The following is an 18,987-nucleotide window of genomic DNA, read 5'->3' on the forward strand; positions in this document are numbered from 1 at the left end:
ACTATAGTATACTTGAGATTTGTTAACAGTGTATATTAAGAGTTCTCATCATACACACAAAAATTGGCATCTAATGTGAGGTGACTGATGGGGTAATTAACTTTGCTGTCTTAGTCATTACACAATGTGTATGTATGTCAAATCATCAAAATTTTAAATAGATACCATTTATACTTGTGGAAAGAATCATATGTCTAGAAGGAAAAAAAAGGAACTAAAGGACATATTCTCAGTAAGTTTCATACTGAACCAGACAAAATTAAAGAATGATAGTTATTAAGATATAAGGCAACAGTTTAGAGTTTATTATATAATGGACAATGTTATAAACTCCCCATAGACAAAAATTTAGATAATAATTCTACATAATAAGTAATACACATTAAACTATTTAACATTTGTGGAATTTGTGCCTATAGAGTTTAAATTTCTCATCTTAGCTCAGGCAAGGAAAAATTAAAAGTTGAAGTGAAACATTATTAGATTTTCTTAGATTTGGAAAGATGTTTTGTATTTTGATAAAATTACTGCATCTTAATTTCTGTGGGATCACCTCGGAAACCACAATAGGATTAAAAATTAATATATCAGAAAATATGTGATATCTATCCACAGAATTCCTGAGACTTCTGAAAAAAAATTTCACTGTCCATCACTCCCCTCACACACTTCTGACATAAAGCAAAACCAGAACTTTAGATGTGGTTTCACATAGAGGTAGAAACATGCACCGACTTTCCCAGAGCCCCCAAATCAATGGAAGAACAGTCAGATCACACAGGTCCTCACAGGCCAAGGGGAGCACTTTAGCTGTCACTGTGAATATGATGGTGGATCACAGAAGAGGAAGGAGAATCATCAGATAATTTAAGAGCATGTGACAGAAGATGTCCCTCTATGACAGCAAGGGAAAAGAACCCAGGCGTCTCAAAAATCATTTCCATTGGAGAGCTTCCCAATCCACACTTCAAGGTCTGGTTCTTTCTTGACCGCTGGACCTCTCACCCATGTCATCTACTTCATTCGCTCCCACCTACCTGGCTGGACGGCTACTGTCTCCTCACACTTCACATTCCAGGGCTCTTTCCTTTGCTCCAAAAAGGTGATCAGGTCCGGTTTAGAGACAAGAAGACCTGTTTCATTGGAAAAATTCACATGACTCTTACTGAGGGTTCTTTTTATTTTTTATTTTTATACTTTTTTTTGGCCCCACAGGACAGGATTAATTTCTAAGTGAGTACTGTGCTCAGTAGAAAAAAGAAGACATTATAGAAGATTCTTGGAAAGTATTTATCAAAATACTGTTTCCTACCAGCTTCTTTACAATATTTAGGAAGCATTTAAAATTTGGGGATCCTGAGCTTCTCTTGCAAATCTGACTGAATCAAAAACCAAAAAATTGGATTTTAAAGTGTAAGCAACAATAGTTTATGTCAACCAATTTCTAGAATCACAACTAGAGTGAAACTTGTACATCACCTCAAATAAAAAGGCAAATGTCAAAATCAAACATTATGAAATTTTTTCTGCATCAACAAAACCCCTATTTTTTTCCTGAAAACAAGAATCTGAAACTAACTCATACAAAGCACAAGATCCCAAGGGACATTCTGAAAAGAAAAGAAATAAAATTCTTAGTTATTAGATATTCTGAAGGCAAGTTATCCTCACCCAGAGAGACCAGGTTTCTGTAGTTTTCTAACATCACATCCTGATACAAATTCTTCTGAGCTGGTTCCAGGTGTTCCCACTCCTCCAGAGAGAATTCTACGGCCACATCCCTGAATGTCAACAGTCCCTGAAATAAAAATAAACAATACACTGACCATGTGGCCATGGCAGAGTTCTTTATTTGTCTCAAGATGAAATGACAGTTATTGGTTCTGACTTATATGAGTGACCTGAGTTATTCAGTAAGATCATTTTTAACACAGTAATATTTTCTAATGTAGTCTCAAACTCTGTGGAAAGAGAATAACATAAAATTCACAAAATTAGTGTAGATATTTATATCAAATGTAAAATATAAAACTAAGACATCAACACAGGAATATACATTTTTGGGTGCTATATTTACATCATCCAGAATCAGCTGTGTATAACTCTCAGATGGAAAAGTCATGGTGACTGAGAGGCATACTTCTCAAATTGTATACAATAAACTGGAGATCTTCAAATGCAGAGTCTGATTCAGTAGATCCAGATTTTGAGTTTCTGCATTTCTATATTTTTTAATTTTTATTTTTGACACAGGGTCTCACTCTGCCACCCAGGCTGGAGTGCAGTGGTAGAATCTTAGCTCACTGCAGCCTCAACCTCCTGGGCTCAGATGATCCTCCTGTGTCTGCCTCCTGAGTAGCTAAGGCTACAGGCATGAGCCACCACGGCTGGCTGAGTGTCTGCATGTCTAACAAGTTCACCGGTAGTGTTAATGCTTCAGGCCCAGAAGCCACTTTTAACTAGCAGAGAGGTTGAACACTGAGGAAAGAATTCAGGCATGATGTGAAACTGAGAATTTTATGAAATTTACAAGTTACAACAGCTAGAATGGTAGTAATCCTTTTTGAACATATACTGTATATCCGATGTCATACTAACAGTTGTTTACATATACAAAATCCAATAAGTAATCTATTAGAGCCAAGATGGCCGAATAGGAACAGCTCAAGCTTCCAGCTCACAGCATGAGCGACACAGAAGATGGGTGATTTCTGCATTTTCAACTGAGGTACCAGGTTCATCTCACTGGGGCGTGTCGGACAGTCAATGCTGGTCCGCGAGTGCAGCCCAACCAGCAAGAGATGAAGCAGGGCGAGGCATCGCCCCCCGGGAAGTGCAAGGGGGAAAGGAATTCCTTTTCCTAGCCAAGGGAAATTGAGACACACAACACCTGGAAAATCGGGTAACTCCCACCCTAATACTGTGCTTTACCAAGGGTCTTAGCAAACGGCACACCAGGAGATTATATCCCACACCTGGCCCAGAAGGTCCCACGCCCAAGGAGCCTCCCTCATTGCTAGCACAGCAGTCTGAGATCTAACTGCAAGGCGGCAGCGAGGCTAGTGAAGGGGCGCTCACCATTGCTGAAGCTTAAGTAGGTAAACAAAGCCACTGGGAAGCTCGAATTGGGTGAAGCCCACCACAGCTCAAGGAGGCCTGCCTGCCTCTGTAGACTCCACCTCTGGGGACAGGGCATAGCTAAACAAAAAGCAGCAGAACCCTCTGCAGATGTAAAAGTCCCTGTCTGACAGCTTTGAAGAGAGCAGTGGTTCTCCCACATGGAAGCTGAGATCTGAGAACGGACAGACTACCTGCTCAAGTGGGTCCCGGACCCCTGAGTAGCCTAACTGGAAGACATTCCCCACTAGGTGCAGACCGACACCTCATACCTCATACAGCTGGGTACACCCCTGAGACAAAGCTTCCAGAGCAAGAATCAGACAGCAACACTTGCTGTTCAGCAATATTCTATCTTCTGCAGCCTGCGCGGCTGATACACATGCAAACAGGGTCTGGAATGGACCTCAAGCAAACTCCAACAGACCTGCAGCTAAGGGTCCTGACTGTTAGAAGGAAAACTAACAAACAGAAAGGACACCCACACCAAAACCCCATCAGTACGTCACCATCATCAAAGACCAAAGGCAGATAAAACCACAAAGATGGGGAAAAAGCAGTGCAGAAAAGCTGGAAATTCAAAAAATCAGAGCACATTTCCCCCTCCAAAGGAACGCAGCTCATCATCAGCAACGGAACAAAGCTGGATGGAGAATGACTTTGAAGAGTTGAGAGAAGGCGGCTTAGGCTTCAGTCTATCAAACTTCTCAGAGCTAAAGGAGGAACTATGTACCCAGCGCAAAGAAACTAAAAACCTTAAAAAAAAAAAAGAAGGGATGAATGGATAACTAGAATAATCAACGCAGAGAAGACCTTAAAAGAACTGACAGAGATGAAAACCATGACACGAGAACTACATGACAAATGCACAAGCTTCAGTAACCCACTCAATCAACTGCAAGGAGGAGTATCAGTGATTGAAGATCAAATGAATGAAATGAAGCGAGAAGAGAAGTATAGAGAAAAAAGAGTAAAACGAAATGAACAAAGCCTTCAAGATGGGATTATGTGAAAAGACCAAATCTACGTCTGATAGGTGTGCCTGAAAGTGACGGGGAAAATGGAACCAAGTTGGAAAACACTCTTCAGGATATCATCCAGGAGAACTTCCCCAAGCTAGTAAGGCAGGCCAACATTCAAATCCAGGAAATACAGAGAATGCCACAAAGATACTCCTCGACAAGAGCAACGCCAAGCCACATAATTGGCAGATTCACCAAAGTTGAAATGAAGGAAAAAATGTTAAGGGCAGCCAAAGACAAAGGTCGGGTTACCCACAAAGGGAAGCCCATCAGACTAACAGCAGATCTCTTGGCAGAAACTCTACAAGCCAGAAGAGAGTGGGGGCCAATATTCAACATTCTTAAAGAAAAGAATTTTAAACCCAGAATTTCATGTCCAGTCAAACTAAGTTTCATAAGTGAAGGAGAAATAAAATCCTTTACAGACAAGCAAATGCTGAGAGATTTTGTCACCACCAGGCCTGCCCTATAAGAGATCCTGAAGGAAGCACTAAACATGGAAAGGAACAACTGGTACCAGCCATTGCAAAAACATGCCAAAATGTCAAGTCCATTGATGCTAGGAAGAAACTGCATCAACTAACGAGCAAAATAACCAGCTAATATCATAATGATAGGATCAAGTTCACACATAACAATGTTAAACTTAAATGTAAATGGACTAAATGGTCCATTTAAAAGACACAGACTGGCAAATTGGATAGAGTCAAGACCCATCAGTTTGCTGTATTCAGGAGACCCATCTCACATGCAGAGACACACACAGGCTCAAAATAAAGGGATGGAGGAAGATTTACCAAGCAAATAGAAAACAAAAAAAAAGCGGGGGTTGCAATCCTAGCTTCTGATAAAACAGACTTTAAACGAACAAAGATCAAAAAGAGACAAAGAAGGCCATTACATAATGATAAAGGGATCAATTCATCAGGAAGAGCTAACTATCCTAAATATATATGCACCCAGTACAGGAGCACCCAGATTCATAAAGCAAGTCCTTAGAGAGTTACAAAGAGACTTACACTCCCATACAATAATCATGGGAGACTTCAACACCCCACTGTCAACATTAGACAGATCAATGAGACAGAAAGTTAACAAGGATATCTAGGAATTGAACTCAACTCTGCACCAAGCGAACCTAATAGACATCTACAGAACTCTCCACCCCAAATCGACAGAATATACATTCTTCTCAGCAACACATCGCACTTATTCCAAAATTGACCACATAGTTGGAAGTAAAGCACTCCTCGGCAAATGTAAAAGAACAGAAATTATAACAAACTATCTCTCAGACCACAGTGCAATCAACCTAGAACTGAGGACTAAGAAACTCAATCAAAACCGCTCAACTACATGGAAACTGAACAACCTGTTCCTGAATGACACTGGGTACATAATGAAATGAAGGCAGAAATAAAGATGTTCTTTGAAACCAATGAGAACGAAGATACAACATACCAGAATCTCTGGGACACATTTAAAGCAGTGTGTAGAGGGAAATGTATAGCACTGAGTGCCCACAAGAGAAAGCAGGAAAGATCTAAAATTGACACCCTAACATCACAATTAAAAGAACTAAAGAAGCAAGAGCAAACACATTCAAAAGCCAGCAGAAGGTAAGAAATAACTAAGATCAGAGCAGAACTGAAGGAGATAGAGACACAAAAAAACCCTCCAAAAAAATCAGTGAATCCAGGAGTTGGTTTTTTGAAAAGATCAACAAAATTGATAGACCGCTAGCAAGACTAACAAAGAAGAAAAGAGAGAAGAATCAAATAGATGCAATAAAAAATGATAAAGGGGATGTCACCACCGACCCTATAGAAATACAAACTACCATCAGAGAATACTATAAACACCTCTACGCAAATAAACTAGAAAACCTAGAAGAAATGGATAATTTCCCTGACACTTACACTCTCCCAAGACTAAACCAGGAAGAAGTTGAACTCTGGACAGACCAATAGCAGGCTCTGGAAATTTAGGCACAATCACAGCCTACCAACCAAAAAAAAAAAAAAGTCTGCTATATAGGACCAGAAAGATCTACAGCCAAATCTCTACCAGAGGTACATGAGGAGTTGGTACCATTCCTTCTGAAACTATTCCAATCAATAGAAAAAGAGGGAATCCTCCTTAACTCATTTTATGAGGCCAACATCATCCCCGATACCAAAGCCTGGCAGAGACACAACAAAAGAGAATTTTAGACCAAGACCTTGATGACGATGCAAAATCTCAATAAAAATACTGGCAAACCTAATCCAGCAGCACATCAAAGCAGATCCACCATGATCAAGTGGGCTTCATCCTGGATGGGCATGGTTCAACACACACAAATCAATAAATGTAATCCAGCATATAAACAGAACCAAAGAGGCCAAAACCACATGATTATCTCAATGATGCAGAAAAAGGCCTTTCACAAAATTCAACAGTCTTCATGCTAAAACTCTCTACTAAATTGAATTGATGGAACGATTCAAAAATAATAAGACCCATTTATGACAAACCCACAGCCAATACTATACTAAAAGGGCAAAACTAGAAGCATTCCCTTGAAAAACTGGCTAATAAGATGATCTCCTCTCACCACCCTATTCAACATAGTGTTGGAAGTTCTGGCTACGCAATCAGGCAAGAGAAAGAAGAAGGGTGGTCTAGTTAGGAAAAAGTCAAATTGTCCTGTTTGCAATGACATGATTGTATATTTAGAAACCATCGCCTCAGCCCAAAATCTCCTTGTTGATAAGCAACTTCAGCAAAGTCTCCAGGATACAAAATCAACATGCAAAAATCACAAGATTCTTATACATCAATAACAGACAAACAGAGAGCCAAATCATGAATGAACTCCCATTCACTTATACTCTTCAAAAAAGAAGCAATACCTAGGAATCCAAACTTTACAAGGGATGACCTCTGAAGGAGAACTACAAACCACTGCTCAAAGTGAAATAAAAGAGACACAAACTAATGGAAACAGCATACCCATGCCTCATGGATAGAAGAATCAATATTGTGAAAATAGCCATACTGCCCAAGGTAATTTATAGATCCACGCCATCCCCATCAAGCTATCAATGAGTTTCACAGAATAGGAAAAACTGCTTTTGTAAAGTTCATAGGGAACTAAAAGACCCCACATTGCCAAGACAATCCTCTAAATAAAAGAACAAAAACTGGAGGCATCACGCCACCTGACTTCAACCATACTGCTACACAGTAACCAAAACAACATGGTACTGGTACCAAAACAGAGATATAGACCATGGAACAGAAATGAGAGCCCCTTTGTGAAATAATACCACACATCTACAGCCATCTGATCTTGACAAACCTGACATAACAAGAAATAGGGAAGATTCCTATTTAATAAATGTTGGGAAATTAATAGCCATCAGTAGAAAGCTGGAACTGATCCTTTCCTTACCCTTGTATGAAATTTAATTCAAGATGATTAGAGACTTCAAATGTTAGACCTAATACCATAAAACCCTAGAAGAAAACCTAGGGTAATACCATTCAGGACATAGGCATGGGCAAGGACTTCATGTCTAAAACACCAAAAGCAACAGCAAATAAAGCCAAATTCGACAAATGATCTAATTAAACTAAAGAGCCTCTGGCAATAAAAGCAAAAAGAAACTACCACTGGAGTAGAAAACAGATAACCCACAGAATGTATATGAAAATTTTGCAATCTACTCATCTGGACAAAGGACTAATATCCAGAACCTGCTGTGCTGAACTCAAACAAATCTCTATTAATAAAAACAACCCCATCAAAAAGTGGGTAAAAGGATATGAACAGACCCTTCTCAAAAATAAGACATTCATACAGCCAACAGACACAAGAAAAAAATGCTCATCGTCACTCACCATCATCAGAGAAATGCAAATCAAACCATAATGAGATACTCATCTCACACCAAAGTAGAATGGCGACTACTAAAAGTCAGGAACAACAGGCCGAGAGGATGGGAGAAATAGGAACACTTTTACACTGCTGGTGGGACTGTAAAACTAGTTCATCCATTGTGGAAAATAGGTGGCGCATCCTCAAGGATCTAGAACCAGAAATACCATTTCCACCCAGCCATCGCATTACTGGGGATATACCCAAAGGATTATAAATCGCTGCTATAAAGACACATGCACACGATGTTTATTGCGCACTATTCACAATATTAGCAAAAGACTTGGAATCAACTCCAAATGTAATTCCATCAGTGACAGACTGATTAAGAAAAATGGCACATACACACCATGGAATACTGTGCAGCCATAAAAGGATGAGTTCTCGTCCTTTACATTACGATGCAGCTGTCCATCATTCTCAGCAAACTACGAAGAACAGAAACCAAACACCACATGCTCCCTCACTCATAGGTGGGAACTGAACAATGAGATCACTCGACACAGGAAGGAAACATCACACAATCAGCCTATTGTGTGAGGGAGGGGAGGGATAGCATTAGGAGACATACCTAATGTAAATGACTGAAATAGGTGGGCAGCACACCAACATGGCACATGTATACATATGTAACAAACCTGCACGTTGTGCACATGTACCCTAGAACTTAAAGTATAATAATACAAAATAATAATCTATGAGAAAAATATTCTTCCTCTTATATAAAAATTATTTTGCAAATATTTGCTACATAGTAAAGTTTGTATTTTGCCTCAGTTTATCTGATTTAGAATTTATCTCAAAGGGATATACCGGTCAATATACAGAGACAACCTTAACAATGTTCAGAGAAGATTTCGTAACTGAGTGATGAAAACAAGAAAGCAGCCACACAACAGTGACCAAATAATGCTTTCATCTTATGTGCGTATGCGCACGCGCGTGCGCGCACACACACACACAGAGAAATGGTAACTATATACATATTAAAAGAGAATATCTCTGTGTAAATAAAATTTAAAAATGTTTTAAATTGTATAAAAACTATAAAACTCTTTGTGGATGATGCCTTTTTTGTGTGTTTTAACAAAACTTTATAAAGACCAATACATACAACGAAATAAAGTAAAAGCTCTTGTTTCTGAGTCTGGTATTTTTTTTCAAGTTTTTGTTATGTTTATTCTATGTGCTATTATATATTTTAGAATTTTAAGACAATAGATATATTTGTTATATGTTAATTCTTATTCTTTCTCTGAAAATATAAAGATAAATAAGCATATGCTTGTGACATGAGATGAAATAAAATGGAAACCTACAATACTGAGACCTGCTTCAGAACTTCCAGTCTTAAAAGCTGTTATCTCCTGTCAACAAACGTGAGAGCCTTCACTCTGCAAAGAAAGCTACAAGCACAGGGAAACCAAAAAGAAATGGGAGTCTCTGGATTAAATGTGATGGTTTATACACACACTCAGTCAATCCTCCCTCCTAGATACTCATTAAAGACAAAGAGAAAAATGATTATAGTGAAGGATTCTGGCAGAGGGCACCTGAACCAAGTAAATGAAGTTAGCATTATCTGTAATAAGACAAGTTGGTATCAGTGCTGACGCACAGACAGGCCCATAATCATTGCTGTGATATGCGTGGAGGGGAAAAGTAAAGCATAATATAATCATAAAAAACAATCTGTGGGGGAAGATACAGGTGACATAGTTCTTCAAACTGGCCATGTGACCCTACTTAGAAGCCGGGGCTGAGAATCACTTAGCTAAGCATTGCCTCTCAAGGTTCAATATGCATACATATCATTTGGTATTCTGGGCCCCCTCTAAGTAATGTGATTCTGCAGGTTTGAAAAGTTTCCATGACCTGGCTTCTTTAACAAGTCCCCTGTCAATGCTGATGTTGCTCCCCCTAGACCCAATATCAATAGCACTCAGCTAGAGGAAGCAGACACAGCAGAGTCCCTTACACCCAACACTCTAATCACAACAAAAATACTTTTTGGGCCCGGCGCGATGGCTCACGCCTGTAATCCCAGCACTTTGGAAGGCCGAGATGGGTGGATCACAAGGTCAGGAGATCGAGACCATCCTGGCTAACACGGTGAAAGCCCGTCTCTACTAAAAATACAAAAAATTAGCCGGGCGTGGTAGCGGGCGCCTGTAGTTCCAGCTACTCGGGAGGCTGAGGCAGGAGAATGGCGTGAATCCAGCAGGCGGAGCTTGCAGTGAGCCAAGATCGCGCCACTGCACTCCAGCCTGGGTGACAGAGTGAGATTCCGTCTTAAAAAAAAAAAAAAAAAAAAAAATTTCGTTCACAGCGAGGACCACCAATCACTGTCCTGAAAGATCACATCCTTTGCCAGCCATTTAAAGTCTACAGATACAGAGACTGGAGAAGACAGTTAGGTCTAAGTCAGCATTTGGAAAACAACATGGAGACATGCATTAAAGCAGTGTTTACTGAGCTTGTACTATGTGCTCACAGTATGCACTGTGCTGGGAACATCACATGGTGCGAGTTAAGCCACGTAAACCTCTGGGATGTGGCTCCTGAGTATCCCATAATTCCCAGCAGGATTTAGAAAATGGCCCAGCCTTTCTATTTCTTCTTGTTTCCCTATCACTATAAAAGCTAACTATAGACAGATAGGAGGGATACAGAAAGGAAGGGGTCAAGTTTAGTTCAGAAGAATTTCTCCACTGGGCGTGGTGGCTCACGCCTGTAATCCCAGCACTCTGTGAGGCCAAGGTGGGTGGATCATTTGAGGTCAGGAGTTCAAGACCAGCCTGGTCAACATTGTGAAACCCTATCTCTACTAAAAATACAAAAATCAGCTGGGCATGGTGGCACACCTGTAATCCCAGTTACTCGGGAGGCTAAGGCAGAGAATCACCTGAACCAGGAAGGCAGAGGTTGTGTAAGCTGAGATTGCGACACTATTCCAGCCTGGGCAACAGAGTGAGATTCAGTCTCAAAAAAAAAAAAAGAAGAAGAAGAAAAAGAATTTCTCATTATTCTCTTTATATCTTTACACTGACTTTGTTACAACTTGTAGAGCAACTACTGGATCTGCAGAAATGAAAAAGAGGTTGCCAGGTGGAATGTTTCTAGAGGTACTGGTTTCAATAAGAAAAAAATTTAATTTTCAAATAATTTTGAAAAAGTGAGTCTTTTACTCCCATTTATCTGCTTTTGGGTTTGGGGAAATTGTGAGCACCACCTCTGAAAAGATGGCAGCAGCAGCCACCCTGAAGTCTGATCTCCTCTAGTCAGTTCTATGAGGGGAGGTTCCAGGGTAGGGGCAGACCTGGACCAGGTTCAGAAGAGGATGGATTTGGGCAGGGCTGGGGCAGGGGCTGGGCTAGACTTCTCGTCTCTACATTGCTGCTTTATTTTCAATTGTCTTTCCTAAGCCTGACCAACAAGAACTTGACTCCCATGGGTTGCCTTGTTTTAATAGTTTAAGCTTCATTCTATTTTGTAACATGCAACAACAAACAATTTAACCAAAACGCATAGGGCTTTCTAGGAAAATTATATTAGTAGCTACATAATTATCTTTAACGAGAAAAAAGCAACATAAATAATCATTATAATAACAACTCTTTTGTCCATGGGTGGCCCTTCAGGTGGTGACGTCAGAACTCACAACGTCAACATAAGGGCAGTGTCCCAAACCAAGTCCAAGTTCCCTGTACACCTCTGTTCTTGCTCCTGACCACATGATGTTGAATTCAACCATTATCCATCTGCTCTAGACTGAAAATTCCTGGATGGTAGGGACTATGGCTGCTGCATCTGTTTGCCTAGTGGCCATACGAAATGGAAGGAATTGGTTTACCTATCAGTATGAGTCTCCAGGCCTCCTCCTTGTATTTCACCCACACATTAGAAAACTGGAGCAACTCCCACTTGGATACCAAATAAGGAGATTCCTTCTGTTAAAAGAGAAACAAACCCTGATGACTCATTCCTCTCCCTCTGAGACAGAAGCAAGATTAGCCCATTGTCAGCCTGTCCCCTGCCTGCACAGGATATAACCAAGTGTCTCAAGGACCCCTAGGTGCTGGTGAGATAGTCCCTGTAACTGTGTGATGAAAACCCAATAGTGATTCAGGCAGGAAAGACTCAAGTTGTCCTTGTGGAACCAGAATAGAAAATTGAGTTGTCATCGTAGGGCCACAGATCCAGGATCCAGATATGTTATTACCTATACCTGATCAGCTAACTCTTAGGTACAAGAAAGGACAAGATTACCCTACTCCAGTAACACAGCTTACAGGTAGGCACAGCTTCACTCATGGCTCCCTCCCTCTGCTAAGGTGCTGCTTTACACTTACAGATTCTGCCACGAAATTCTGTTTATACAAAGTCCATGTTGATCTCTCACGATGCAGAAAACGTTCCCTGGATTTTCTATATATCCTGAGTCCAAAGTCTGGCCCTGTCTCATGGATCCCAGGTGGAGACCAGCCTTTATGTGCAGACTCCAGGTGGGATCAACCTGGCTCTGCATTCTTGGGTGTTGCTGTGAAGAAAACTAGAGGAGACAGCCCCTCAGGAAGGCTGCTCTCACACATCCTGGAGAACCCCAGGACCTGGGTTCAGAATTCACAGCTGCATATTTAGGTGTTGGAGGGGCAGGGAAGTGGCATGCGCCTTCTGCACATTCATGGGCATTTGGGCAAGAGGATGAGGGGAACATTGAGATTCTCAGGCCTACTCAATGCATGTGTGTGTGTCTGGTTGGTTTCCAGGCCCCATGGTCTCTGAATCAGTTTCAGTTCTGAAGATGCCAGGGGCATGGAAAGACAGAGCTGGAATGGCTAACTGACTGATGCCCTGTGAACTTATTTTTGTAGAAATGTAGCCAAACGGTTCTAGAAGGGACTGAAGATTCCAAGTAAGCAGAGAGACCATTCTGCCTGCAGATTTTGGGAGTAGTGGGTACTGTGCTGCACAATTGTGGGTTGTGAACAGAAATCAAAGAGGGAAAGGACCCTCTGGAGTGAAGTCTTACAGGCACCTTACAGGTTTATATTCTGTACGGTAATTCTGGGCAATGTTTGAAAAATATAATGAAGAAGAAAATCATAAAATCATCTCCAACCCCAGAAAAACTATCCATAGTGGTAGAAAAGAAAGAAAACTCTTTTGTGACATAATTAGCCCAGAATGTAAAGGACATGACAGGCAACCTGCTAAGAGATTAGAAAAACACCTACTGGTGAAAAGTCACCATAATTAGTCCTCAATAGAAGACCTGACAGCACCATTCGTCAGATAGAGTTCATTCTAAATTCACCTGGGAATTGGGAGGCCATCTGTGGTTTTTAATTGGCTACAGTCAAAGGAAAAATAAACTTCATGTCTTCGTGACAGGCAGATTTGCAACTTGGAGCCAGATGCCTGCTCTCCTAGAGAAACTGTGGGATACAGCTCTATCTTCTTTGCTATTTACATTTAGAGAAAGGCAGTACTGAGTCAAAAAGACTGACAAATGACCTATTTAGCTGTTAGAGTGATTTAGACAGATTGTAAAACAGAAAAATAATTTACATATGAAAGTTTTCTAAAGTGAATGCTTTAAGAAAAAAAAAGAAAAATTTCTTTCCCTATTTTCAAGAAGGATTAAGTCTTGTATGTATTTCTAATTTGTATTTGCTCTTACAACAGCCAAGTCTAGGGCCATGGTCTTGAGCTCATGGACATCTGAGTTCCAATAGGTGCTGGATTCAGGCACCTGTGGGGTGACCTTGGGAACACTGGGTACACATAAAGAAGGGGCTTGTGAGGAAGTAAAAGGCAGAACAGAGGAAGGTGCTATCGAGCCATGAGCAGAGGGTAGTACCAAGTTGGTGGAAGGACTGGTTTGTGCTACAGATACTGGCCCAGGTGGGGCTATGCTCTGACATATTCCTGGGTCCATGCAGGCAGATAAGATTATGATTGGATGGTCCACAAGCCTAGTTTGATGGAGAAACGAGGCCGCTGCTACGGATTCAGTGTCTAGGATTACAACAAGCCAGGAGTCCTCAGGCACTTGAGTGGGTTTTTGGCAGGAAACTGGAAGCAAAGGTGCTATGGATGTAATTCCTGACGGTCAAGCCTTCTCCTGGGAGGGACCGGGACATGCCAATGCCTAGTTGGTATGTTCAGGAGTGGGTGGGAATTATGTAGTAGCAGCTGGGTGGGGGAGGGGGTCTCTTCTCAGAACACCTTTCCTCTCAGTCTTCAGTCCCCTCTCACCCTAGCAGGAGACCTGGAATCAAAGGACAATGCACAGTGGGGCAACCTGTGTGCAGAACAGAGCCTCCCTTCCCCCAGACACTTGGGAGTCTCTCTCCAACCCAGGCCTCTGTGAGGTCTGTCTTCTGACACCAAATGGGTAGAGTTTGCTGAACACCAACCAATCCTCCAACATCAACTGAGTGCCAACAACTTAATTCTGACAACACGCAGAGTCAGCACAGGCCCCACAAGTTCTGGGCTCTGTTCCACAACACTGCCCCCACTTCAGATGCCAGTCACAATGCCTGGGGCACTATCTATACTTCCAAGCTACTGCCTGTAAATCAAGGACACCCATAACCCTATCCTTAAGTTCAATCATTTCAAAGATCTATTCAAATAACTCAGCAAATCGCTTTACTTATGTTTATCAGGTTATCATAAGGATACAGTTCAGAACAGCCAAATGAGATAAATACATATAGGGCAAAAAAAAAAAAAAAAAAAAAAAAAAAAAAACAGTGGGAAAAGATAGGAATAGTAACCTAGTAAATAGCTGTGATTAAAGAAATCCCCCATCTTTTGTGTTCTCCAAGAACAGCTTACTGCAAAAAACCACCCTATTATGACTTCGATGATGCTCCCTGATTTAGTCATCACAAAGCCACAGACTCTCCAAATTCCCCTTCTGACTCAGCTGAACAGTTCTGTCTTCAGTGTTCAGAATAAACTACTTAACCAAACTTCATATTTTTCTCCAAGTTGCTGGACTTTGACACACTCACAGCCTGGTCAACATTCAACCCCTCCCTAAGCCCCTCCTAAGAACAGGCTGACTTCAGAGTGAAATATTCTCTGATCTAGAATCTGATATTGGCATCTTAATCCTGCCCTTCCCCTCCTGCCTTCTGAGCTTGTTTGCTCCTCCCTGTGAAAGCAAGTCTTTGTCTGCCTAACCTTTGAGATCCACAAAGATCTTACAGCTGGTGCTTTCCCCCTGTTGCAATACTTTAGAATTAAGGAACTTCTTACCTAAACCTGAATTGGTTTTATTTGACAAAATCAAGTAAAATGTGGGGAAGGAACTGGAAACTTAATATTTTACTGCAAGCCTCAAGTTAGTCTGGGGGAACACAGTGTGGCAGAGATTTGAGACTCTGCGTGCCAAATATTAGGAAAACACAGGGGGAAAACCAGTTGTCAAGGGCAGTGTTAAAATGATTAATGAGTAGGCGATTATATGGAAGTGGTTGTAGTGCCCTGGGTTTCCAGGGAGAAAAACCAAAACCAGGACAACAATTTCCATCCTCAGAAAGAGCCTCCCAACCCTAACTGCCTCTTTCTGTGGATTTTCAGCTTTCAGCTTTCCAGGGCTCTGTAGCTTCTCAGTATAAAGGGCTTCCTCCATGATTGGGGTGAGCAGGCTGGGACATGTGCAGGGGAAACTCCCCTGGAAGAACTAACTGGGCTTCAGTGACCTCTTCTTGCAGGCTCAAGACTGGGTTAGTTTGCACTCACTGAGCTCAGGCTTCTGCTTCCCAGTCAGGGTTATTCAATTAGTATTCAATGAGAAAATGCCCAGTGTTTGAAGAAAGCAAAACTACTCAAACAGCGTTTATAGAATAAAGGAAACTGAAACGCTTTTATAATTTATACCTCAACAGAAAATACAAAAGTATCTATCCCTTTCAGACAATAAATAGGCCACTTATTTCCATGATAACAGATCATTTAGTAAATATATATAAACAATTCTAGCAGGTGCTAGGTTCGGCATTAAAGCCGCACATCCAAGGCCAGGCATGGTGGCTCATGTCTGTTATCCCAGCATTTTGGGAGGCCAAGGCAGGAGGATCGCTTGAGCCCAGGAGTTTGAGACCACTCTGGGGGCAATACAGTGAGACCCACATCTCTACAAAAAGAAAAAACAAAATAGCCAGCCATGGTGGAGCACCCCAGTAAGTCCCAGCTATTAGGAACTAGGAAGGCTGAGGTAGGAGAATCACTTGAGCCCAGGAGGTTGAGTGAGCTGTAATCACACCACTGCACTTCAGTCTGGGTGACAGAGGGGAGATCCTGTCTCCAAAAAGCAAAAAATAAAAAATAAACTCAACATCCAGACAAGAGGATAAAGAACAAAGATATCCACTGTCATAACTTCTTCACCCTACAAAAAAAAAAGAAACTGATGTTTTGACGAAACTATGTAATTCACCAATTAATCTACCACACATTGTTGTGAAAATGTATTCACTTTCTACAGCCAATAATGAAAGAAAGATTTTCTCCATTTCTTTTCCCTGGCAGCATTTCCAAAAGGTGAGCCCTGAGATTGTTTTAAATTACTCTCAAAAAAAGAACAAACCCGAGAAACTTACTACACTCACTCAGCTGAAAAAAAAAATAGTAAGAATTTTTAACAATGAATTATATGACTTGATATTTTAATTTTCTGAAATCCACCTTTCACGGCCTTGGAAATGTTTTTTATCTTTCAAGCTCTACTGATGAAATTTACACTAATTGAAAAACTGAAGTAGAAATAAATGAACAAATCTTTCTAAGGCAGCAGACTCAGGGAGTGGTAATGCTGATTGAAACACAAGACATAACTGGCTCAAGTGTCAAGTCGGGTCACGGTATCATCTGGGACATTCTCCTACCCCAATACTGCTCATTAAAATGCTCAGGGACCATCCTCCCAGGAGATCCTGCACTGTGCCCCCACGGACACTGCAGCCGAGTTTGCAGCACCTCACTGCGGTGGGGTTTTTGTTTTTTGGTCCTTTGGGAGTTTTTCTCCCTTCACAAATCTGAATGAATCCGGGGGCAGGAATCATTTGTGACTGTTTACTCTCAATACCAGCAAACAATTGGCTGACCAGCAATGTGTCTCCAAGGGATGAAAACTAGCTTTGAAGAAATAAAATTCTTATGTCCCAAAGGGTTATCTTTTTAGGTTAAGGGTGTCCCAGGAGATTTCTCTCAGCCCCAGGGCATCCAGCTGCTCCCCTGGGGGGCTACACTTCCATACCTTGGGCCATCCTCTAACAAGGAGGTGACCTGGGGCTGACAGTCACTAAACATTTCAGGAGAAATGGCCACTGTGGGCATCTTCAGTCATCCCAGACAGTACTGAAATTCAGGAACAGGAAAAGATTGGACAGAGAGTGGCTATACAGGGCCCTGTGCAAAACCTCAAGTCAAAAGACATTCTTTCTGATAACGTATCTGTGCCTAGGGAAGATGAATGAAAAAGAGGCACAAAGATTTTTTTGCAGTGGAGTGTCAGGGACTTTTTTATTCTCTCTTTCCTCTCATGTGAAATGTATACCAAAATAAAACAAATCTTTAAAAAAGTGTCATCCACTGCTCTGTGAAATCATGATTAATGAGTAAAATACTCTGTCTGAAATGTACAGTAAATGACCAGTAGTTAATAATGTTGTGAATTGGAGAGGGGAAGTTAGCCTTTGGAAATGTCGGGAAGGAACTGGAAATTTAATATTTTACTGCAAGCCCCGTTAGACTGGGAGAACACAGTGGTGGATTTGAGACTCTGCGTGCCACACACGTTAGGAAACCGCAGGGGAAAACCAGTTCCCCTGGGCAGTGTTAAGATGATTAACGAGCAGGCGATTATACGGAAGTGGTTATAGTGCCCCAGGTTTCTAGGGAGAAAAACCAAAACCAAACTCACATACATTTCTTGTAAATTACAACTTTAGGGGAAAACAAATTCAGACTTAACGAACCACAAAGCTCCAATTCACCTCCACCTGCATAGTCTAAATAAGGCAACTACAGAACTGTAACCCATCGGTTAATTTGGTCCGCTTACTCATGCACCTTATAAAAAACATTTCCTTCAAGCCCCTGTGGGGACCTCCGAACCACAAACCAGGACTGCAGGTTTCCCACGTCACAAATTGCTATTTGCTCAAATTCTTCAACGTTTTAACAGTGACTCCCTTTAATTCTTAATAGGAGAAAGGAGTGACTGAGGACCCCACGGGGCACAGTTTCTCCCCACACACGAACCACACACCGAACCTGGGTCTCCCCTGAGACGCTCCCGTCCTCACCGCACAATCTGGGGGAGACGCGGGGCTGCGGCGCGGAGCCGCCCAGAGAGGGCTCTGGCCAGGGCCGAGGTCGCTCTGCGGGGTTGGAACGGGACGGGACAGGACGCGAGGGGTCCCGGCTGCCGGCCTGGCGGCCATCTTGCAGCGGAGGAGACCGAGGGCCGAGCTGCGCCCGCTGGGACTCGGGGACCAGACCCCGGAGCTGACTGCGGGGAGGCCTGGGTGCCCCTACAGCGGGTTCTGGCCGCTTCCGACCACCCCCTTCCCCACTCTGGGAACCCCCGACCCCGCACACTCACCATTTCCCAGCTTCCGGGATGCTCTGGCGTCTTAGCTACGGATCTCCCAGTGCCTGCAGGTCACAGAACAGAGGCTGTTTATTCTCAGAACGTGAAGCTGGCCTGGGCCTCCCAGAACTAAAGACTCAAGGCCGTGATGAGGAGACCCGACCTCTAACTGGAGCCGACAAAGGCCCCCGCCAAATCCCGGAAGCCGCCCCTGCTCTCCGGCTTCACTCCTGATTGGATGGTTTCCATTCCAGCGCCCCTGATTGGATAAAGCTCCATGCCCCGCCCCTCATTATTAGTGGGTTTTTTTA

The 18,987-nt window shown here is 42.1% G+C and overlaps 1 protein-coding gene across 3 annotated transcripts in view; it reads right to left on the minus strand.

Moving 5' to 3' along the window:
- LOC101007305 (zinc finger protein 267) overlaps positions 1-18,891 on the minus strand; it is a 28,740-nt gene extending 9,849 nt beyond the window's left edge. Inside the window, exons 1-4 of one of the 3 annotated variants that reach the window (XM_009196345.4) lie at positions 18,689-18,852; positions 11,915-12,011; positions 1,672-1,798; positions 1,038-1,133 (exon numbers count right to left, since the gene is read on the minus strand). In XM_009196345.4, coding sequence (XP_009194609.3) covers positions 1,038-1,133; positions 1,672-1,705 — 130 coding nt within the window. In that variant the 5' untranslated portion in view covers positions 1,706-1,798; positions 11,915-12,011; positions 18,689-18,852. Of the gene's footprint in view, positions 1-1,037; positions 1,134-1,671; positions 1,799-11,914; positions 12,012-18,688 lie in introns of all 3 variants that reach the window. The other 2 variants (XM_003916819.5, XM_021931915.2) reach the window with 2 other exon arrangements.
- Between the last annotated feature and the right edge of the window lie 96 nt (positions 18,892-18,987).

This window comes from Papio anubis, chromosome 18 (genome assembly GCF_008728515.1).
Source record: "Papio anubis isolate 15944 chromosome 18, Panubis1.0, whole genome shotgun sequence".
Lineage (NCBI taxonomy): Eukaryota > Metazoa > Chordata > Mammalia > Primates > Cercopithecidae > Papio > Papio anubis.